The 18,046-nt window shown below is 46.6% G+C and overlaps 1 protein-coding gene across 1 annotated transcript in view; it reads right to left on the bottom strand.

Moving 5' to 3' along the window:
* Window positions 1-18,046, bottom strand: part of TEK (TEK receptor tyrosine kinase) — a 668,093-nt gene that overhangs the window by 414,339 nt on the left and 235,708 nt on the right. The window contains exons 5-6 of the mRNA XM_078676713.1: window positions 17,760-17,891; window positions 5,268-5,408 (exon numbers count right to left, since the gene is read on the bottom strand). Of these exons, the coding sequence (XP_078532839.1) occupies window positions 5,268-5,408; window positions 17,760-17,891 (273 nt within the window). The remainder of the gene's footprint in view (window positions 1-5,267; window positions 5,409-17,759; window positions 17,892-18,046) is intronic.

Here is an 18,046-nt window from a genome sequence, read left to right as displayed (position 1 = left end):
TGCTATATGTTGGTTTGACTATATCTCGGGGTGATCGCTTCTGGCGGGGGATACGGGAGACCGGGGGTGTGTTTGCCTTTTACGATTCTCCTCCTCCATCTTTTCCCTTCCTTGGGGTTAGTTTAGTGGGCGATAGGCACGCTGCTAGTGGGGTTAGGTCGTAGCCATCTGCAGGGGTGCAGGGTGGGGGGTTGAAGGTGGTTTTTTTTATTTTTCCTTTATTTTGTTCTATGACCTTTCTATGTCCCTTTTCCCTTCTTCACAAGAGATGTGGCATATTCTCCTGATCGTTTAATCCTCATATCCGGGTGTCGAGTGTTCGATTCTCATATTCTGTATTCTGGGTGGGCGGGATCCGATGATGTTTGCTTAAGGCAATCTGTACCGTATTGTTTTATCTCAGCTCTAATTTGATATTGATTTCTCTCAGAAGCCTATAACTGTTGTGTATTCTCCTATTTGATCTGCCCGTTCCTTGTTATGATATGTTCCATCGAATGATGCCCGATATGTATATTTCTACTCTTGTGTTATAATTAATAAAAATATATATTAAAAAAAAGAACGGCGTTAAAAATTATTGCCGGTTTAGCGGCAGAAAACTGCTGCTAAAGCGGCGATAATGGGCTTGATAATATGCCCTTGAGAATTCCAATAGAAGTCCATGTTCTGGTGTGAACATCGACTTCTATTGGAATTCTCCAGGGCATATTATCAAGCCCACTATCGCCACTTTAGCAGTAGTTTTCTGCCGCTAAACCGACGATAATTTTAACGCCGTTCTTGATAATATGCCCCCTAGTTTCTTCTTGGGCAATATTTTCATGAGATCCCTGTGCAGGCTGAAGTGAGGGGATAGAAACTCTCAAATGGACTGCCATTATTTGGGCGGCTGATAGGAATGCTTGAGGTGAAGCTTTGGCAGTCAGCTCGGAACATGGAAACAGTATCCCTGTTGGAGCTAGTCAATGTGAGCTTGGACTGTGGATGCTTAAACATAGTTCTATATAAGTTACAGTAAGCCCAACATTTAACTATGTGTTTTTTTAATCAGGATTCCTTGCTCTGCCAGGCTTTTCTTGAGCGGATTGGTTCAAGGAAAAGTATGTTTGACTCTTGTGATGCTGAATTAAGCAGGTAACTCAAATGTGAAACTACTGTGGCCAGAGACCTTGATAGTGTAACAAGGCAAAATTGAGGAACTCTGAAACACCGCCTTTTGAAAAAAGTATGCTGCTCAAGCCGGGGTCAGAGGGGCTGGAGTCACCCAGAATGAAGGGAGTCTCCCCATCAGCGAAGGGTCAGACTGATGCGGATGACCCAGTCACGCACGGCGTCCTCGAATCGTTATTTGCCACCCTCACTGGTGCATTCCATACAATGAAGAAAGAACTATCAGCAGAGCTCCGGCAGTCCTGGAGAAATGCGTCATGGGTGTGCTTTTGTGTGTGCGCCTGTGCGTGTATGAGGAGGTGTGCACGGACGCATGTGTGTGTGTGTGTGTGTGTGTGCGAGCCTATGCATGTATGAAAGACTATGTTCACATTTCTGCGTGCTTGTGCATGTCTGGGAGTGTGCTGGTGTGGACATGTATTTGGGTGTTTTTGTATTAGAGCATGAGATTCTATGTGTGCTTGTGTTTGTGTAAGCAGATGTTTCTGTTTGGGTGCTTATGTCTGTGCGTATGATGGTGTGTGCATGTATTTGAGTGTCTTTGTATTAGAACATGGGATTGTATGTGTACTCGTGCATGTGGATGTTTCTGTATGCGTAGTTGTATGCGCCCTCTGTTCACGTATGAGAGTGTGTGCACACATTTGTGCGTGCTTGTGCATGTCTGTTCATGTGATGGTGTGTGTGCATGTATTTTGCATGTACGTCCTTGGGTATTTTTGTTCTGGAGCATGTGATTGTATGTGTGCCTGTGTTTCTGTATGTGTGCTTGTGTGTGTGTGCGTGTCTGCGTGTATGTGAGTGTGAGCACTTTTGTGTGTACTTGTGTATGTCTGTGCATGTGACGATGTTTGCGTGTGCATATATTTGGGTGTTTTTGTATTAGAGCATGGGATTTTATGTGTGCTTGTGTTGTTGGATGTTTTTTGTCTATGTGCTTCTGTGTGTGCGTCAGTGCGCATATGAGAGTGTTTGCTCACATTTGTGTGTGCTTGTGCATGTCTGTGCGTGTGATGGCGTGTGCACGCTGGATTTGTTATTCCCTGGCGGGCGCTGTCCTTGATATTGACTTTAACTGCCAGATGCCTGACCTTAGGATGGTCACCAGTGTATCAGTGTACAGTACAGTCCCCTGCCTGACCCCAAGATGGCTTCCATAATGCCCCCCTTCACGATGTTTTACTTCCCCGGGACAACAATTGGACATTGACCAGACCTTGAACCTATCCCCTAGCCTGCCTACACATCAGGACTTGGAACCTGCGGAACTTTCCCCAGACTGTGGAGATCTAGCGAGTTGGCTGATGCATCTTCCTCCTACCCCTTTACTATATCCCCTTACCCTTCCTTGCTCCATTCACCTTGTCCCCCTATGTTCTTTAAATGCTTTTCTTGATACTTATGTAAATTTTAACTGATGTAAATTGCAACATTATTGTACGGTGCTCTGAATCCCTCGGGTCTAGCCATCGCTATATAATAACTCATTAATTAAATTTGTTTCCATTTAAGTACTCTTTCTCTCTTTGTCTACCTCCCTAGCTCCTAGCTCCTATCCCCTCTCCCCTGAATCTCTCATCTTGCTTGCTAGTCTGCCTAGCCCCCTGTCCTTTGTGCCCTTTGACTAAGAACTCCCCTTGTTGGGGAAAGATCCAATATTTATACTCTGGAGTCTCAGCGAACCCGCTGAGAGAGTCCACTGCGCCAAGGGAGCCACTCACAGCTGAGGTATGGTATGGCACCCTTGCCAAAGCACTCCCTCTCCCCTTTTTGGGGAAGGATCCAGAATGTAGGCCTTGGAGTCTCAGAGAACCCTCTGAGAGAGTCCATTGCGTAAAGGGAGCCTCCCGCAACTGAGATAGGGAAGTGTTACCACTTCCCCTGGGATCACAGCTTACTGGACTTTGGACGTTGCTTTGACTCGTCTACCCGTTTGTGTTCCCCGTCGCCCTTCCCATCCTCTTCCCATGCGGTGTCCTTCACCCTCTCCTCCTCTTTCCCGCCTTCATTACATGTCTACTTCCCCAGCTCCTTCCCCCTCCTCTGAATCTTTCCCCCTGCCTGCTTTTCCCCTTACGTATTTGTGCTTATTGTTTATCTCGACCATTCTAGTAACTATGTTGCCATGCTCTAATAACTGTAACCTTTGTAACGATGTAACCTGTAACTATGATCTGATGCTCATGTAAAGCGCTCTGATACCTCCGGGTCTAGCCAGCGCTATATAAAACCTCTACAACAAAATAAATAAAGGTGAAATCTAAGCTTCAAAATATCTCTACTTTGAAAGAATTTGTGGTTTTAGGGAAGCCACACACGTATGACCATATACTCGCTCATCTCACTCCGAAGTAGAATTAAGTAATTTTTTGAAAATAGTAATTTGATAGGGAAATTTATGGGTTTGTGGTTGAGCCAGTTAAAGCGCTAGCCAATTTCAACCAGTTGGGGTTAGTGATATAACAATGAAAGGAGCTATGCCCTTGTGAGTGTGATGTCACTGAAACGCTTCATTCTGTTGGCTTATCCACCATACAGTACAGTACACAATAGTATTTTGATTGGGGTACCCTCTCCCGAAAGGGATTCTGGATTGGAGAACTGTATGTGGCTAACAAATGTTATTCAGTTATGCAGTGATTTGTGGTAACGGGCATGCTAAATATGATTTAAACTATGTGGTGCAATCTATGCAATCTTTTAAATTGTAGCTGTTTTGTCTTTGGTTCATCTTGTTCGTTAAATGAACCGGTATAAATCAATCAATAAATAATAAATGAAGAGGCTGTAATAAAAGATTTGGGTACTTAGGGGCATATTAGCAACAAATAGCAATAATTATCGCTAAATGCGCTTAGCGCATTTTTTTTATAGCGCCAGCTATCGCCGGATATTATTGCAGAGATAACGTGCTATTAGCAACGTTTATCTCCAAAGCGATAAAATATCCGGCGAAAGCGACTCAATGCGTGAATATCGCTGGAAATCCAGCGATATTCAGGCATTATCACTAATGGGGACTTAACCTGAATATCCACCTTCCATTGGATATACAGGTTAAGAAGTGGTCTGAGCAGGCGTTATATTCCAGCGCTAATCGCGCTTAGCGTGAGTTTTTTTATCGCTTCGCCTGCCTTGCTAATAGGCGATAGCTGTGTTAGCGACTGCTTTCCGTCGCTAACAGGTTGGGTACGCCCACTTTGCATGTCATTGGCGATAAATATCGCTGACGTGCAAAGCGGGCCCCAAACCTGTAGCTATCGCCTACAGGCTGTCGCTAACTGCTGTTAGCAATAGCTTGCTAATAGGGCAGTAAAAATATTGCCGCTTTCGCAGGAAAGAGTCCAGCTAAAGCGGCAATATCGCCCTTGCTAATATGCCCCTTAGTTTGGGTGTTTTGGCAAAGAAAGAGAAAAAGCAAGAGTTATTAGTGGCCGGTTGATCTCTTGAGCTCAACAAGAGGTGGCCCTCAGTTTCTAAAAACGCTTAGCGATTCTTGTCTAGCATAAACTTTGGCTGCTTTTTTCAAATAGCTCGGAAGTGGTATCAGTATGTTACTCAGCATGCCTGAGAAATAAATTAAAATCAGTGGCTCATCAACCTACTACCAGCATGTATAAATAATACCTACTGGTGACATTTAGCTGCAGCCTTGTAACCTCATCCCACAGTTTGGCTAGAGTATCTGCTACTTGGGCATCCCGGTCTGAAATGGATCAGTTCATTATGAAGTTAGGTGATCAATTAGAGACTGCTCCAGAATCCCTTTTTATTGGTGTTTTGAAGGCTCCCGGGAGACCCACTATGACAAGTGCTGAAATATGCGTCAGAGGTTCATCACGATGAAGAGTAAGGCTGCCTAAATCCCACGCCAGTCCAACAAACCGACAAGGTGTCATTGATTGAACCATAAAACTGCAGATAACTCAACATCTGCTAAATGGCCCCTTGGTCAAGAACTCTCCCAAAAAGGAAAGAGCAGCCCACGCTGGCCGTTGTTTTGTCCGGGCCTACCCCTAAATATTGCTGTCACTCCGATTAGGAAGCTGGATCGATTTAACTGAAGTGTGACGGCTTGTCTTATGGCACAGTACCTTCATCGCACTGAAGCCCCCTCCAGCCTGAGGCGCAGGAACAACCGTAGGGATCAGGCAGGCAGAACATGTACGACTTGCAGCCATCCTTCTCCTTGCAGGTTTCATTGCAGGATCTGCCAAACCTGTTCTCCCCGCATGCTGAGGATCCAAAAGAGAAAAGGTAGAGTTCACATCTGGGATGCTCATCAGAGGAGTCCTATCTATGAAAAGACCTAAGTGGCTCAGATTTGCACCAGGTTTGTTAGCATTGTAAATAGAATAAATCAGGAGCAGATACAGTTCTGGCATATAAGCCCGGTATATTGAACACATTTTTAATAAACCCCAGCGAGAAACGTTATACATGTGCTAAAGCACGAGCTAAAAGAAAAGCCAGAACTTTCTACCACCAATATTCAGAACATAATGTGCTCTACTACAATTGAATGTTCCACTGCTCCATAGGCAAATGCGTAATTTGGGAGCATCAGGGAGTAAGGGTGAAAGCAAGCTCATGGGTGAATTTTAGAGTCATTGATTGAGTGAATGTGGACATTCATTTCAACTGAGTCCTCCCTGGCCGAGTGTATGTGAGTATGTAATTAAAACACGGACAACCCATATATGCTCAAGGGAACTACAGTCATCACAAACAACAAAATGAATGTCTTGTGGGAGGCTTTTGGAATATTACCTACTGTGTGGCAATCAATAATGTATATGTTTACCATACAGAATTCATAACATACGTCTGCTAAGAAATACATCAATTACAGATGGTTTTCTCTATGAATCGCACTTTGTAATCCATCTGATCCAAATAAGGTACAACTTGTACAGTAAAAAATAATGCTAACGATGCAGTAATAAAAAAAGGTAAACATAAATATACAAGCGTGTAAAGACACGCTGCACAAGTCCCAAGGTTGAGACGTATTAAAAAATATAGTTAGGAGACTGTATCAAGCTGTATACATTTTGCTCCACAATAATTAAATTAAGTAACGACCAAGGGAGGGGTTGTGTCGACGTTTGTACCTGAAGATACTTGTCAGGTCTCACCACGACCTAGTCATCTGTGTAATACACCACTCGAGTGCCGCTCGAGTGAGGAGTTTTGTTCTGCTTTCCTGCTTTGCTCGCCACAGGAGTGGTTGGGAGCCTACGCCCTCTTGGGGGATCATTATTTGCAAGTCCGGCCGCAGCGGAGGTGAGAGGCGCAGGCGAGCGGGACTGCGAGGACCAGCAGTCCATCTGTCATCGCCAGCTGGTTCCTCTTCCCGCCGCGCCTCGCGCCCCCTCCCAGTGCCACGCCCCCCTGCCTGGAAGTGCTCTTTACTCCTCGCGGGCCCCGCTTCGCGGGTGCCGCTCGAGTGAGGAGTTTTGTTCTGCTTTCCTGCTTTGCTCGCCACAGGAGTGGTTGGGAGCCTACGCCCTCTTGGGGGATCATTATTTGCAAGTCCGGCCGCAGCGGAGGTGAGAGGCGCAGGCGAGCGGGACTGCGAGGACCAGCAGTCCATCTGTCATCGCCAGCTGGTTCCTCTTCCCGCCGCGCCTCGCGCCCCCTCCCAGTGCCACGCCCCATTGTCATACTTAGGAGAACCTCCTCACGCGCGCAGCGGGACGCGCGCGGGGCGGTCACCGGGGCGAAGACCGGGCAAAGAGCGGGCCGTTAGAGGCCGGACCGGGCCCCTCCTCTAACGCCCCCGCTAAATTGCCCCATCAGTTACCCCTGTATGGCGTCCAGAGCCTTAAGGAGTAAGTCTGTGCAACAAGGCGCAAGTACTTTGGAAAAATTTTTCCCCAAGGCGAGCTCCCAAATTAGTAAGTGTCATTCAACCATGGACTCTCACCTTGAGATGGGTCCTGAAAGTGTGTTCTTGGACCACGGGGAATCTGCCTCAAATGATGTTAGTACACCCATCACTATGGACGTTACCCATATGTCATTATTGGACAGCATTGACCAGACTATCGAGTCGGTCCTTCAGCAGTTAAGAACTCCTGTAACGCAGAGGGATCGAAATTCCTCAGGGCCATCTGGGACTTTTGACCATTCTGCTGTTCCGGACAACATGGGATCAAACACGCCTGAAGCGGGTCAAGCGGTCCTGTTAACAGACCCTGTAGATAGTGGGGTGGTACAGCCCTTAAAAAGGAAAAGGCCCAGGGAAATAAAGAGGGCAAAAAGGGCAAAGATTGATATAACTGAATCATCCCTCGAAGAAAGTACAGACATCTCGGTTTCCCCTGAGCTTATTCTATCTGGGTCTGGGCCGGATCTTGTGGCCTCGCCAGCTCCTGTGCTATCACCAGCAGCGGCGGGTCCATTTATCTTTGGTGGGGTATCTTCCAATAGTACAGATACAATAATTAATTCGCTCACAGTTATTATTAAGAATCTGTTAACCCCCATCTCAGCTAGACTAGAGGCTATAGAGAATCTACTCCAGTCCCGGGAAAATAACCATACTAGGAAAAGCCCTGGTATAGCTACAAATGCTCCTATAGCTACCGGGGAACCACCTGGGAATAGTTCACTTCCCTCCACATTGCCCCAGGTCCCCAGTAGGGTATCGCTGAGTACAAATGGTGCGTCTGTTTCTCAGACGCGCACTTTGTTACCTCCAGCACCTAGGCCCCCTGTTCCGGCTCCCAGGAGATCCAAGTTACCCCCTGCGCCGCAATTTGCGCCGCAGTCAAGGGCGACAGTGGGTCCTATAAATGCCCCGAGCGATAGTCTTGCCCCCCCCCTGATAGGCGCAGGGTGGTTAACCTGCCCCCAGAAGCTGTCCCATATACGGCAATCATGGTGGGAGTTCCTGAGCTAACTGGTGGTGTTAGGGAGACTCAAGACTCCCTACGCAATAAGGTTATAAGCTGGCTCAGCATTAATAGGCCGCTGCCTCCAAACTTGAAAGGTGAGGTTCTGATGGTAAGGAGGATTCCATGGATTGGCCCTACTATAAAGAACAGGGCAGGGGACTGTATCGTTCTAAGTTTTAAGAGCCCACACGTTGCAAACTATATCTGCAACTGGCTTGTAAGGCCTGATAAGTCCAAAATAGAACTTGTACCCCTCTCATATTTCTATCCTAGTGGTAGCAACACGGTGGGAGGGAGTGAGAAGAGGTGGACTAGGGTGGGCTTTGCTGTAGATGGCTCCCGCTACAGACCAAGGCACTCCTTACCAACTGCCCAGGCAAATTTCATACATCATAACAGGTTTTCCTGTTTGGATCAGGTCGATTGACCACAAACCAGGGCAATCCTGTCTGGTCCTGGGAAGATGGTGGATGACGTGCAAAGACGTGTAGGATCGGGTATAGTCCCTACGACGGAACTAACCCGGGTGCATACTGCGAATGAGCGAGGGGCTGACACGGACAACAATCTGTGCCAACTGGGACCCTCACCTAACACCGGGTCTGTCCATATTCTGCAAACAGGGGCACCGGAGCTGGCCGGGCCTGCCGCTATCGCGGTCTGCGGAAGTGGCACCCCAGACGCTGGTTCACCCATGGTCACTCCGCAACCTCCTATTGGAGCCCAGGGCAACCTGCCACCTGATCCAGGTTTGAGAATTCTCTCCTGGAATGTGGCAGGAATCGCAAACAAGGAAGGCTCTCCTGATTGGGATTGCCTGGTAGGTGGATGTGATATACTCCTCTTCCAGGAGACTTGGGCGAGGGCCACCAAGTCTAGGAGAGGGTTTGAAGTATTCGAAATCCCTGCCAAATGGGCTGGGAGGGGGAGGCCATCAGGTGGCTTGGCAATCTGGATTGCGAGTCACACTGGGTGCCAGGCGGAGCAGGTTTACACGTGTTCGCAGGACATCCAGTGTGTGCGGCTCACATGGCCTGGTAAAACTCCGTGGGCCATTGTCAACGTCTACTCGCGACCAGTGGCCTCGCCAAACGAATCACCAACCTTAAATGATTTGGCCTCCTTTTTGGGCCAACTTCCGGGTGACCTCAAGGTGGTGCTTGGAGGAGACTTCAATTGCCACTTTGAACCTTTGGAAGGTCTACTGGATGGTGCCCTTACGGCCGAGGATGACCACTGGGGGGTTCCACCCTCATCTTCTCCTCACCCTAAAGCCTGGTCCCCTCTAGCATTACAACTCATGTCCCTTACCCTGAATTGCGCACTGAGGGCGTGTAATGGTCGTACCCCTTCCGATACCCCCTCAGTGTGTACTTTCAACAGGAGGGGCCATGAGTCGAGGCTAGATTACATCATGGTGGACATTACACTCTGGCCTAAAGTGCTTGACTTCAGGGTAATTAAGAGGTCTGATAGTGATCACAATGCCCTTTGCCTAAATATCCTGTGCCCCCTGCCTATGACTGACTCATCCCCAGTTGGCCAAGGGGAAGATCCGGGGGATTTGTTCCTCACAACAAATAGGCGCCGGGTCAAGTGGGGAAAGTTGGTGAGCTCGGAAGAGTCCATTAAGAAATTATATGAGCTGGCACTCCCCAGCTTCATGGAGGTGGATGCTCTCCTGAATGAACTAAGAACCCCAGATTACTACGAGAAACTGGGAAACATACACCAGGATTTAGTGAGGGATTTGGCTGAGGTATTCCATCCGGAGGTCCCAACCAGAAAGAAAAGGACCCTTGCTCCCTCTTGGTACACCTCAGACTGCAGGGCAGTAAAATCTGAGCTCATTGCAGCAATAAAAGAGGGGTCAGATAAGGCCAATGTACGTGACCTTAGGAAGCACTATAAATCAGTGCTGGCGACTGCAAGGACCGAGTGGGACTGGAACCACTGGCAGGATCTTCATGATGCCCTAAAAGTCAGGGACTCCCGGAAATTCTGGGCCCTTGTAAACAATGGGACAGGGGAATTTAGTAAAGCGATCGAGCCCAATATAGCCCCCGCGGTCTGGGAGGCCCACTTTGGGGCTCTTTACCAAGATACTAGTTCCTGCCCGGACGCAGAGTTGCAACTGCCCTTGGGTACTCAGGATTTTGGAATGGAACTATCCCTGGGGGAAGTGGAGCTTGCCCTAGAACGCTTGCCAGTGGGGAAGGCGCCAGGACTGGATAGGTTACCCAGGGATCTATTTAGGCATCACCCGGACATCTGGGGCCCATACCTTCTTATTCTCTTCAATGCCATTCTTGGAGGTATGGCGATCCCTGGGTCGTGGCTGGGGGCAGAGATTGTACCCATCCATAAGAAGGGTTCTACTCTGCTCCCCGCCAACTACAGGCCTATAAGCCTTATAGATGTGCCCCAAAAGCTCTTTGCGCGCCTCATCTTAGACCATCTCCTAGACTGGGTCGAGGACAATGACATCATGAGCCCCCTTCAGGCTGGCTTCAGGAAGAACACGTCGACCATGGACCAAATTCTTCGCCTCCTTCTCCTGTATTGGAAGACGGTCACGCTAGAGGGAGGTCGACTGTACATGGTCTTCGTGGACCTGAGGTCAGCCTTTGACCTGGTCCCTAGGGGGAAGTTATGGGAGGTTCTGCAGAAGCTAGGAGTTCCCCCCCACCTCCTCAGTATCATCATTAGGCTGCATGAGAACAACTTTGCGCAAGTGAGGTGTGGGAGGGATGGTAAGCCCTCGGGCAAATTCCCGGTCAGCCGAGGTGTCAGACAGGGCTGTGTTTTGGCTCCGACACTGTTCTGTCTGTACATTAACAGCGTCATTCAACATCTTGACGCTGTTGGGGACAATGATGCCCCGGTTTTGGCAGGAAGGAGGGTCCCGGCAATTATGTTTGCCGACGATACCCTCCTTCTTTCCAAATCCCCCATGGGGATCCAGAGGATTGTGGACGGTTTTGGCCATTTCTGTCGACAACATGGGTTGGAGGTGAACACGGAAAAAACTAAGTTCATGATCTTCAACCCCCCCACCAAAACCAGACCCAATCCAAAACTGGGGGAAACTAGCCTTGAAAGGGTTTCGACCTTTATATATCTGGGAGTATCACTCCAAGAAAATCTGACATGGGACTCCCAGGTAGCAAGATCTAGGTTGAAACTTTCCCAGCTATCGGGCGCACTCTTGAGGGTCTCCAATAAGTCCACCTTCAAGCCTGTTAGTCCGGCCTTGGAAATGTATAGGACCCAGGCGAAGGCAGCAGCCACCTACGGCAGTGAGCTTTGGGGACATAAAGCTGGGAAGGTCATGGCAGGGGTGGAAAATTGTTTTCTCAGACGCTTACTTGCTCTCCCGCAAGGCACACCACTCCTCCCCCTAAGACTCGACCTGGGCCTTCCGTCAATTGCAGAGGACCTACGTTCGAAACCTGTGAAGTTCTGGCACCGGTTATGGACCACCGAGGAACTGTATCACTATAGGCAGGACCTTATACACGTCATGAGGCTGGATGTTAATGGCAAGATCCCTTGGCTGGCATTTATTAAGTCGGAACTGTCTAGCCTGAATTTGCCAGATTTATGGGATGACCCAGCTCAGGGCTGCCGAAAGATTTCGCGTAAAACCCTTGCACAGCTTTATAAGAACAAAAGCCTTGTTGATATGGACAATGCTTATGATAGTGGCACCTTGACGGGACGTTTTATAGTATCCAAAAATTCCTATGTGTTTGAACCTTTTATGGATTTTATCTATCCTCTTTTGGCGAGGAAACTGTTCCTGCAATGGAGGTTTGGTACGCTCCCTACTAAAGTTTTTACCTATAAATGGTCGTTAGGGGGTGACAAGCTCTGCCCATGCTGTAAAGCTAATGATGAAGACGATTTGCACATAATGTTCTGTTGCCATGCCTATCGGAGCCCGAGGAGGCGCTGGTTAGCTCCTCTATGTCGGAACCTGGGCTTCAGGAAGTATTTACAGGCCTACAGGGTTATGAAAACCAACACCCTGGGCCACATTGTGTTTGCGGTTTCCAAATTCTTAATGGCAGCATGGATAATAAGGAAGAAAATGTCTGGTTAAATTCATATTACCCTGTATTTTCTAACATTGCAGGACCAGTAGGATTTTTTTATTGTATATATTGTGTTTTATTTATATGTATTTTTATTGCATCTTTTATGGCCCATGTGGCCGAAATAAAGAATTTTTGGAATTGGAATTGGTAATACACCACTGAGGGGCAGATTTACAATGAAAGTGACTCAGTGCATTCTGCAAGACATTTGGCTGCGCGCACTGAGTCACTTTCAAAGCACAGGGATGCGACATATTTACAACAATATGTCACATCTCTGTGCTTCCCCCTGCGCTGGCGCACAAACTGCAGCCAGGAGATGGCACAGGGACCCTTGCACCATGGTGCAAGGATGCCTGCATCATGGGAGATTGTTTTTGTGCAGGAAGGGGCACCTTCCTGCACCTTCCTGTACAAAAGCAATCACTACAGGCATTTTCCTCTTTCAATGTGTGCTGAAGAAGGCAGCACGCATTGAATGAGGAAAAAACGAGGAGAAATTAAAACATTTCTCCTGGTTGCGCCTCCCTATGCATCCCCTGGGGAGGCGTAGCATTCACACGCATTTCCAGATTTACGATTCCTTGTAAATCTGGAAAGTGTCTCGTTCCTTGGGTGTTGTGTGGGAACACCTACAGCAACACCCATGGAACGCCCCTGTCACGCAAAGTGCTGCATGTAAAGGGCCAAATTTACAAGGACAGGAAAAGTCATGCAGGGTGGCTTTTCCTGTCCTCGTAAATATGAAGCAGTGAAATGCGCCACCAGCAGGTCACAAAAAGTGACATACTGGTGGCGCAGGGGGCTTGTAAATCTGTAACTATATTTGTAAGTTCCAAGGTACCAAATTAATGTTACCATCCAAGATGTCTAATCTTTCTTGGTATTCAGAGTAAAGCCGAATTAATTTTGTCTTAAGGTTTGGTTTTAAGACAAAATCCCAACTTAAGGCAAAATCCTAATTTAAGACAAAATCCGAACTTTACTACAACTAAATGTCTTCTGTGAATACCAAAAGTAGTAAGTTTAGGATTTTGTCTTAGATTAGTTCTGTGAATCGGCCCCAAAGATGGGGGCAATATCACTGGTGTTAACATTTTTGACTAACAAGTCCACATTTTCTTCTTCTTAGGTTGCCCCTCATTGGTGACATAGTTTACTCCAGGGTTAGCAACAAAGATGCACTGGGGCCTGATCACCATTGGAAGGGTTTCATCCCTTCTTGAAGGAAGGGTGGCTCAGACAATGGAACTGAAAGAGTCAAATGTTTTGTTATGTTATATTAGGTGAGTTTTGTATGGTACAACTTATCACCCATGAGGGCATCCAGGCCCTGAAGCAGGGACATCAGATGGAGCACCTAGTTCAACAGCCAAGTCTTCAATTTTTTGTAGAAGTTGAGTAGCGAAGAGGCAGTCCTGATGTGTTGCGGGAGTTTATTCCAGGTCTTGGCAGCAATGTAGGAGAAGGAGGGTCCTCCTGACTTGCTTCTTTAGATGCAGGGTATTCATGCAAGGGCGAGTGAGGCTGAGCGTAGATGTCTGGTTGGATGGTAGATTTGAAGTCATCGTTAAGGTATGCAGGACCGTTGTTGTGGAGGGCTTTGTAGGCGTGGACGAGCAGCTTAAATTGTCATAATTTCTAAATGGGTAACCAGTGTAGTGAACGCTTCTGGGGATGTCTAGGAAGAGTCTGGTGGCAGTGTTTTAGATGGTCTGGAACATTGAGTGAGCTCGTTGGAGATGCTACGCAGAGCATGTTGCCATAGCCCTGCTGGTTATGAGGGTCTGGTTGACAGTGCACCTCGTGTATATGGGGAGCCATTTGAAAATCTTGTGGAGCATTCTGTGTATGAGGAAGCAGGATGAGGTCACTTTGTTCACCTGTTTAGTCATCATAAATTTTTCGTCCATGATTATACTGAGGATTTTTGGAATGGTCTGTGGGAGTCGTGTGGGTCCCAGTCATGCTTACCACCAGGAGGAGTCCTATAGAGAGCACTTGTTTCCGAAAATCAGGATCTCCGTTTTTTCCGTGTTGAGTTTTAGGCAGTTCTCCTTCATCCGGTTGGCCACATTGGTCATGCAGGTTGTGAAATTGGTCCTTGTGGTGTTGTTCTTGTCAGTGAGGGAGAGGATGAGCTGTGTGTTGTTGGCTTAGGAGACAATGTTGATGTCATTGGCTCTAATGATGTGGGCAAGGGGTGCCATGTACATGTGAAAAGGATCGTGCAGAGGTAGGATCCTTGGGGGACTCCACAACAAGCTTCTTGGGTTTGGAAGTGTTTGAGGGGAGTCTAACTCATTTGTGTTTTGTCAGAGAGAAAGGAGGCAATCCATCTTAGTGAGTGATGTCCTGGAGGTGGTGCTGTTTTCAGTGGGAGGAGAGTTGTCTGTTAATCTCTTTCTCCATGACTTTGGACAGGAATGGTAGGAGCAGGATGGGTCTGTAGTTGCTGAGTTCTTCCGGGTCTGCTGAAGGTTTCTTCAGGAGAGCTGGGACCTCTGCTTGTTTCCAGTTATCTGGGAAGGGTCCCCTAAGGATGGAGGTGTTGATGATGGTGGTAAGGTTGGTGCTGATCAGTGTTGCTCCCAAGTTGAGATGTGGGGAGGACAGGGATGAGAGGGCACCCCTAAGAGGATGGTCTTCATAATCCCGGTAGTGTCTTCTGTAGTGAAGGGACTCCAGTTCATTAGTTGATGGGCGTTCTTTGGGATGGTGAGCAGTTGTCAGATGAGGTCTTGTGAGGTGAGTTGGGGTTCGAAGTTACCGTTGATCTTGAGAGTTTTATTGTGGAAAAAGTCAGATGGGTTGTCTCAGAAGTTCTGTGAAGGAGTGGTGGTGTTGGTGGCTGAAGTTGGGTTGGAGAATTTTCTGACGATGGTGAAGAGTTCCTTGACGCAGTTAGAGCAGGATCCCAGCTTCAGTACGAGGGCCACATTCCTGGCTTCTTTTATCTGGGTGTGATACCTTCTAAGCATGGATTTTTATGTGTCTCTTGAGGTGCTTTCTCAGCTGGTTCTCCTTCTTCTCTCCAGTTGCTTATAGTACCGTTTGGAGTTTCTAAGGACTTACGTTTACCAGCAGGCTTCAGTGTTTGTTCTTGCATGCCTAACTTTCTTCAGGGAATGCAGTGTATAGGCGCAGTTTGATACACAGTGGTTGAAGTTGGTTATGTTGTTCTGTGTCTGTATGTCGTCGTGAGGACAGGCTGGTTTGATCTGAGGGTGTGACTCCAGTCCGTCTCTATTATCTTGCTCCAGTTGTATCTGAAGTTGCTAGCTGGCTTTGGCTTTCTGGTGTGGGGTGTGTTGATATAGAAGTGTACAATGGAATGGTCTGCATGTCCTCTTCAAAAGACATCTTGAAATGGTAAGTCTTGAATGCTATCTTGATCACTGATAAGCTAGGTTGGGCCATCATATTAAGGTCAAGCTTGTATTTGGTTACAGAGCCTTGAGACAAAACTTTCATGGTTTGCTCTTCTATTGTTTGTTTCGCTTGCTTGAATTACAATTACTCCACTTGTATGATGCTGCACACTGTAAGGAGATCCGTGGGGTATTAATGGAGCATAACTTTTGTGTGCCTTTTTCCACATAACTTTATTGGCAATTAATAGATTCCCAACTATAATTCTTTGTCCACTGGAGGCCTGTGAAGCGAATTCAAGAATCCCACTTCCTCGACTTTTAGTGACGTCCCGCACCTTTACTGTGGATCCTTAATTCAAATGAGAGATGTGGTACGCTCAACACTAGCAACCACAAACCGCAAACCACAAATCGAATATTTTCAGCATGAACGCAGGCAGCATCTCTTTGGCAGTTGCTTAGAATCCTGTAAACAGACACCAGGCATTCCGATAAGAGTTTGGAAGTATGTCGTTTCAAAATGGCTCTCCAAACACATATGAAGAAATCCACTATTCTGCTTCACACATGACACTTTGCCTGATTGTTGTCTATACTTTGGTTTGTGAGTCTTGGAATAATTTTGTATTACACCTACATCTGAGCTAACAACATCAAGGTGTTATTTTGTTTTGACCAGAACAGAAATCAAATCATCCAATGTTTTTGTGCATTGCACTAATGGCCAGGGCCGGAGCTACCTTACATCTTTAGGGAATCATTTTAAAATCCTTGACATTTAAAGTACTTTCTGGAAGTAGTTTAGATTTATTTACATTTCTGGTGTTTATCCGAAACATCTGGTGTGATTGCTGTGCTCAAGGAACAATGCTGGAAATTCTTGACTTAGGGCAAGGAAGTTGAGTCTGCCTTTCAGTGATTCAATGGCCTGTCTCTTAATGGCCGTACTCAGTTCCCTACCCAAGACACTCAATCTAGTGATTGAGTTATCATGGTACAGAACCAGGGTACCAGCGTTCAAATTTCAGTACCCATTCTTGGCCAACTGAGTCAAAATCATAATAGCTCCCTGTGAATTAGTTCTATGTCACAATTTGGAGTGCTTAGTGACAGGGTAAGTATGACGGGCAACACAAAAGCGTATACAAGACTATCAGCCTGATTCATCAATCTCCCGTTTTGCGAGCCCCTAATAGCGATTCATAACGAATCGCTATTAAGGACTTGCAAAACGGGATTCATGTAGGAATTGCATAAAGAAATGCGATTCCTACACATTCCTTATTTGCGATTAGCAATTAGCTAATCGCAAATAAGGATGCGATTTCAAGGGTGCAGGGGTGTCCAAAGGACACCCTGTAACACCCCTGAAATGTAATCTACATTGGTGTTGCGCACACACATGTCCAAAGGACATGTGTGTGTGTAACATGCAACTTAGAAAAATGCATTTAAAAGCATTTTTCTAAGTTTTTGCTATTTGCCGAGAGGTCTGACCTCTCGGTAAATAGCGGCCCAAAATTGCAATTTCGCAATTTTAAAATGCTTCATGAATTGCATTGAAGGAATCTCAAATAGAGATTCATTAAATTCAATTCTTCGCAAATGTGCGAATTCTTAAATAGCGATTTTTGCATTTGGGATGATGAATCCCAAATGCAAAAATTGCACTCGCAAAAGGCAAGATTCTGAGAATCTTGCCCTTTGTGAGTGCAATTTAGCTTGATGAATCAGGCGGTATATGCTGTAGTGGTTAAGACATTTCTGGCAGCAGTCAATGAGTGCTTGGATAGCCTGGAGATGTTTACAGTAATTCATGGTCTCAGTCTATTACTCGGGATTTGAGTCTTGGAGCAAAAGACAATGTAGGAACGAAAGTGTAAAGCAAGAAGAGGGTCAGTGCTCTGAAAGTAGTGCAACACAATAGATCGCAATTCAAATGGAGATTTGAAATCCAGAGCTAGATTGCACAGCACTGTGTGTCAGGAAATCGCAAATGAGTCACGTAATGCTTTTACCAAAATATAGAAAATATATTTTTCAAGTATCAAACAAATCAAAAATTGTAAGGATCATAAACAAGTTCCGCTTCTAGAGATCCTCCCAAATGACGTGCTTTGCCTAAATTGTGCAATCTGTCCTTACGAACACTGCTTGAAAATTGGTGCGTCTCAAGTGCATTTTCTAAAGGAAACTGTTTTCTTTCCTACCCATCTCGCACGTCGTTCCCATGAAGCCTGGGGGACAAATGCACTCCCCGCTGTTTTCGTTGCAGATTCCGTTGTTGCGGCACTCTGAGCAGTTGAAGCTGCACTGGGGACCCCACTTGCCAGCTGTACACCCTTCAAAATAAGAAAGCACAAAATGATTAGATGTATTCAGGCAAACAACGATATATCGGTGATGCATAAGCACCTAAGGGCCAGATGTACGAAATTGCGTGTTTGCAATTTCCTAATAGCAAATTTTAGCAATTCGCTATTAGGAAATCGCTAAA

The sequence above is a fragment of the Lissotriton helveticus genome, chromosome 2_1, assembly GCF_964261635.1.
Source record: "Lissotriton helveticus chromosome 2_1, aLisHel1.1, whole genome shotgun sequence".
NCBI classification, from domain to species: Eukaryota; Metazoa; Chordata; class Amphibia; order Caudata; family Salamandridae; genus Lissotriton; species Lissotriton helveticus.
The sequence above is the reverse complement of the archived record's forward strand: the minus strand, read 5'-3'. Positions and strand labels throughout refer to the sequence as shown.